Raw genomic sequence first — 6000 nt, 5'->3', positions numbered from 1 at the left:
TATAAAAATAAAAGTACACTAACTTTAGCTTACAATTAGTCTCTACAGTTTTTAGTCGGAGCAGTAATTTTATAATTTTATACTCACACCGACATCATCATTTTAGCCATGCATGAGCACCAGCATGAGCAACTGCATGAGGATTTTCTGGCGCAGCCCTCAAAGGTAAACGATTTGATGAAATTCATTAGCGACATCGCAAATGCCAACAAAATGGAGTAAGTCACAAGTGCCAAAGCTATGTTTGTCAGCAAACTTTAATTTGCATTGCACACACACACACACATGCACACGCACACGCACATACACAGAGGCGATGACAAGAAAAAGGAAGCCAAAGCTGAAGTTGATATTAGCGCGGGTGTTACGGACACCAGCTTTATGGTCATGAAGCGTTACGTATCCAACTCCAAACGGAGCAGAAATAGTTCCAAGCGCACAGCGGTTAAATCAAATATGAATCAAATGACATTTATGCGACAAATTGAAAGTACTCAAGAGGAGCGCGAAAAGACTCGCATTGAACGCATGCGTATCGCTAACAATTATCGCAGGTATTTACATCCTGAACTAATTCACAATCGAACCAACGAAAGAACTACCATATCCGTATTTGCGGTTCATCAAATCGTTTTGTTCGTTAGGTTTATTATTTTACACTTTGAAATATCTATAAAAAATGGAAAAATGGAAAAATGTATCATGAAGCAAATGAGCGATGTTGCCCCTGCGTTGTCATCGCGGTGTGGTGGGTGGGGCGAGGCGGAGGCTGGTTGGAGTGAGACGGGGTAGGATAGACGAGAGGTTGGAATGCTTTTGTAGAGTGTTTGAGTATGAGCGAAATTGGTGCTCCTATAAAGACAAAGCATTAATGAAAATCGTTTAATGACAAATAATCTGTAATTTTTTTAAGGTTATATTAAAATTTTTTCCTGGGCGGGGAAATTTGGCCACCTATTACTTGGAAAAATGCCAAATAAACACAGGCTAAATTATATGCTTGAGCCACTGGAATTGTATGTAGGAGTTTTGTGGTGATTGAGCGGCATGGCAGACACTCTGATCTCATCCGTCTGTCCGTCCGCTGCATGAATGCGTGTTTTCCCTCAGCACACTATAAAAGCTAGAGGACCAATTTGGTTGAGGGGTACTACCCAGCGACAGAATCGCATTTATTTTTTTTTTATTAATCGCTCCCGCCAAGAAAATCATGAGACAGGTGGGACGAAATGAGAGTGTGGGCGATCCAGCCAAACACATGCATGCACCTCACACAACACATGCACACAAACAGCTAACGGTCCAGGCCGTTTTCGCCCTGTAGGGTCCGCGCGAACGCCGCCGCTGCCTCGGGCAGCGACATTTGGATGACGCTCAAGACGTGCACCCCGCTGTCTATATTGAACATTGAAATGTAAATAATTCCTAAGTTATTTATCGATCGTTCTGAAATTTATCACAATCGGTCGGAACCTGACTAGCAATTTGTGGTTCATTATCGATTTCACGGAGGGGGGGGTTGTTAGCAACCAAGCGCACGACGTGACACAAGTGAAGGTCCTGACATAGAGGTTTGGTGTTGGCGAATGGCCAGCATACACGCGCGGCAGTACCAGCGCTTAAAGTTTTGACTGCGCCTTAAATATCGTATTTTACGATTGCTTGGCGGAGGGGGGTAGGAAATAAAAAAAAAATACAATTAGGAGCACCTACATACAATTTGGTGGCTCTAGCTTTAGCTAGCTGAGAACAACACTTCATACAAAGGACGGATGGACAGACCGCACGGGGACATGGCTGATATCGACTCAGCTCGTCGAGCTGATCAAGAATATATTTACTTTATTACATATTTATTTATTACATACATTTGCACAACTTCATGATACCCTTTTTCCATTTTCATTGTCATAGTGTATATAAAACGATTTACTCCCACAAAAAAGACTCTAAAAATCTAAAGTAAATCACACATCACACCGTTAATTTCAGAACGAAGGATAAATAGCTTATTTACATTTAAATTTCGAATATAGACAGCGGGGTGCCTATGTTGACGCGTCAACTATGAGCTGTGGATGGTATAACGAGTTACCTATTGAACTACAGATATAACTCACAAAGAAATTGTTTCAATTAAGCTGAATATAAAAGACACCTTTAATATTCGCACACATTTGATAAAGCTTGAAACTAAAAACTTTAGCTTTCAATTACAGACTGGGCAATTGCGAATATCGCAGGACTATGTATGACAAGGCCATAGAATTTTATAGCAGAGGATTGGATTATATTACAGATACCCCAGTGTTGTTTTGTAATCGCGCCTTGTGCTACATCAAGTGAGTTACCCTGAGATGTTACATTACTCTATTAATAGCTGATTGGTTTCGAAGAAAACGTGATTTCAAACGCGCTTTGATGGATCTGGAGCATGTGCTTAATGATTTGGATCAGAAGTGCTTGCGTGCCTGGCTCTATAAGGCAGGTGCCTTGAAGCGCCTAAATAATGAGGCTGGCTTCGAAGAATGCATTGACAATGCGCGTCGTTTCAACAGAGCCAATTTGGCTTATGTTGATGTATTTCTAGAGAAAATGCGCTCTGATTTCTGAATGACATTTATGGTTATTAAAACATTGTTAGTGCTGTCGGCCACATAATTGTTTAAATGCTTTCAAGCCTTGCATGAATTTACAGCATTATTTTTGGGCAAAAATAACTGTCAGGCACACACACTCACACACACACACACATGTATACAAAAAATATTCTGTAGTCAACTGCATGCATTTCAATTCATTTACTGTCATATGCAATCTGCCAATATGCGTACTCAAAAGCTTTCATAAACAATGCCAGCTGAAATACAATTTTCCAAAAAAAAAAAATAACAATAACTATGAGCGTGAGAGATAGTAAGAGAGAGAGACAGAGAGAGAGAGAGACAGAGAGAGAGAGAGACAGAGAGAGAGGGAGAGAGAGGGAGAGATCTGAACGGCAACTGCGTAACAAATGAAATTTGCAATTTTTGCATAAATTCAATAAAAATTCCTATTGTCATGAGAATATTTGCCAATACAACAATATACATAAATACTGAGTATGAGCGAAGGCAAAACTTTAGATATGCCAGTTCCCCTAGCTCAGGGCTGCAACACCCCAACTTCACGATAAGGGCCACTTATACGCTTCGTTTGCAGCTAGCTGCTGCTGCTGCTGCTCCCCCAAGCTCCGTGTGGGGCGTTGGACCACAAAAGACTGTTGCGGTGTGTGTGGTGGGTGGTTGGATTGTGGGTGCTTTTCAATATGGCGCCAACAGCATTCGCATTTGCATTTGCTTGGCTCAGCCTTGTAGGTTGCCATAATGAAATGCAGTTCAAATGCTCGGGGTATAAACTTTTGTCGCAACTGCCGACACAACACTACACAACACGACTGGCTCTGGGTCTGGCTCTCGGTCTGGGGCATGCTACACACAACACAGCAGCGTGTGTGCTATTGCAACGTTGTCTGTTTGTAAAGCTGGCAAAACAAACGCAACGGAAGTGCCACAAAAAGGGTTACACTGTTTGTCAATTGTGTGCGGCCGCAGCGTCGACACCTAAACCAAAGTAACACCCATGTCCACTCTCGCTATCTCGCTATCTCGCTCGCCCTCGCTCCCAGTCTGCATCTGTCTGCAGTTCTTTTGGCATTTCCCTAGATACCCAGTGACACGCTGGCTGAGTCTGGGCCAAAGCAAAAGCTGCCATCTTTTTGGCTTTGCCAGTAAGAAATGCAAAAATCCTCGTAGGGCTAAACTCTAATCAACAGCCAGAGTTACCACAGCAACTGGCAGTTGCCACTTGCCACGCCCACGCTTGCAGCTTGTAATCAATGCTGTAAACACTTATTTTTGTGGCTGCAATGCGGCCCCTGTCGTGTCTCGCCTCTTGGCATGCAATAACGTGGCACAGCCAAAGCTTGCCGCATGCCTCAATAATGTCCTGCTGCTCTGCCATGTACTGGCTCATGCTTGTCATTCCCGTGGCCATTGTATTGTTTTTGTTTTTGTTTTTGTTGCTGTTGTTGCTCTTGCTGTTGCGCTTTTTGCAATCAGACGAGGCTCATCGACACACATTCACACACACAGACATAGATTGCGTACGCTTTTTGGATTTTCGTGTTGCTACATTGCGGCATTTTATAGGTGTGGCAAAAGGCAAACCGAGCCCGTGCTACCGTCCTACCGTCCTACCGAGCTGCCAAGCAGCCGGCTGTTGGTTGTTGGCCTGTGCTGTGAGATAGTTTTGCGGTTAGGCGTGCCAGAGATTGCCAGATATAGCAGGCAATGATGCAGTTTGCACAAATGCTGAATGGTTATTGGGAAACCACGACAATGCGGCCATCAGAGGCACAAAAACGAATGCGCTTAAATTAATCAAATCGTACTTAAAGCGCTTAAATATATAAGCTGCTGAGAATGCTTTGACTGCTTGCTTGGCTGGTTGGAAGCTTGTGGGAAAACTTCATAAATCAGACGCTTGATCTCCATTAAGAAATCCCCTTAAGGCTTTGAACGACAAGCAACTCTTTCCCAACAGGATCACTATAAACCCATTTTCAACACGCATTTAAACTATATTTTAGCCAAGCATTTTGCAGCCATGTAGCTGTTGTTGTCTTAAGTCCTTTAACTCCCAGTCAGCCCAGTCCCCGTCCCCCATTCTGCTGGCAGCTTCAGCTTGTCCGGCATTGTGTTTAGTTTTCAGCTTGCGGTTTGCGTGGGTTTGCATCTCGGCAACGTCTTGGCCAAAAAGTAATTTGGCCTTTATCTGTATTGCGGTTTAAACAGCCAAACAAGACCCGGACCGACATTTCTGGTTACCATGGGGAGTTGCGCTCATGCCCAACTACTTGAGCGCACAAAAGTGCGTGGTGGGGAGATTGTAACGGTACCATTGTCTTTGCTTTAATATATATTTTGTTGGCTTAGCAGCATTTTCGTTTTTTATGCTTGCTGTTCTTGCTTTTCTCGTTCTTGTTGTTGTTGTTGTGTGCCACTTCCGGGAGTCATTTTGGGTTTTGGGCAAAATTGCAGTTTGAGCTGCCTCGCAAACTTTTCATTTTTTGATGCCCCCACCGCCCTCCCACAACTCCTTCTCCACTATCGGTTGTTGCAATCTTGTGGTCTGACATTTGCCAGCATTGAACTTTCAGTTGCGAGGCCAAGTTTTTCATTAGGCGTCATTTGCCACGATGCTGTCAGTTCATTTAAAGTTCACACTACTCTCTCTCTCTCTCTCTCTCTCTTTCTCTCTCGTTTTAATTAGCATGCCAGTTCGTTCGTTGGAAATCTCTGGCTAGCACATTTTTGGCCAGCAATCTATTGACACTTTTGCGCTTTATTGAATGTTTATTTGCTTTGTTGATTTCGATTTTCTCAGCGAGTGCACAGCGAATTTGAAATGCAAACAACAACAACAACATCAAATAGCGAGGGTGGCTTACTGTGAGTAGCTTAAGGCGCAGTGTCACTTAGATACAACCACTCGAGCCACGCAGCGACACGGCCCTCGCAACGACGCAGCCATTGGAGGCACTATGAGCACGCCTGCCAGCAATCTACGTTAAATAAGGGTATAAAAGTAAGTATATGGGAAAACACACTTGTCCCCACCCCCACCAGCCCCGATTGCACGCTTAGAGCAACTGTAAGATATGCGAATTGAAAAGCAACTGTGACGATGACTGGCCAAAACAAACACAAGCAAAACACGTAGACAACACACACACACACACACACACACACACAGAAAGACTCGCCATCTTGCTTGTTACACTTACAGTTACGAGTACTGTATCTGAATTAGCAATTGATTGTGGATTTCTTCTGGTACGGCTACCGCTCCAGAGGTGAGAGCATACCTGCTACCGGTGACAAGCGAATTGTGCACTGAGCTTAGTTCACAAGTAGCTCTTAAGCTTAATTTAGAGTCCCATAGATTATGTACACAGTC

At 43.6% G+C, this 6000-nt stretch overlaps 1 protein-coding gene across 1 annotated transcript; it reads left to right on the top strand.

The window, feature by feature from the left end:
- LOC108602487 (tetratricopeptide repeat protein 12) lies at positions 1-2674 on the top strand. Its single transcript, XM_017990611.1, has 4 exons — positions 1-218; positions 312-554; positions 2220-2342; positions 2397-2674. Exons 1-4 carry the CDS (start codon positions 109-111, stop codon positions 2611-2613), a joined length of 693 nt encoding a protein of 230 aa, XP_017846100.1. The 5' UTR covers positions 1-108; the 3' UTR covers positions 2614-2674.
- The last annotated feature ends 3326 nt before the right edge of the window (positions 2675-6000 follow it).

Source organism: Drosophila busckii, chromosome 3R (assembly GCF_011750605.1).
Source record: "Drosophila busckii strain San Diego stock center, stock number 13000-0081.31 chromosome 3R, ASM1175060v1, whole genome shotgun sequence".
Taxonomy (NCBI): domain Eukaryota; kingdom Metazoa; phylum Arthropoda; class Insecta; order Diptera; family Drosophilidae; genus Drosophila; species Drosophila busckii.
The sequence above is the reverse complement of the archived record's forward strand: the minus strand, read 5'-3'. Positions and strand labels throughout refer to the sequence as shown.

Bases quoted from the DNA above. Each gene is read 5' to 3' on its own strand.
- LOC108602487 (XM_017990611.1), top strand. From the start codon at position 109: ATGCATGAGCACCAGCATGAGCAACTGCATGAGGATTTTCTGGCGCAG. The intron at 219-311 runs GTAAGTCACAAG...GCACATACACAG, and splicing joins GCAAATGCCAACAAAATGGA to AGGCGATGACAAGAAAAAGG. The intron at 2,343-2,396 runs GTGAGTTACCCT...TTGGTTTCGAAG, and splicing joins CGCGCCTTGTGCTACATCAA to AAAACGTGATTTCAAACGCG.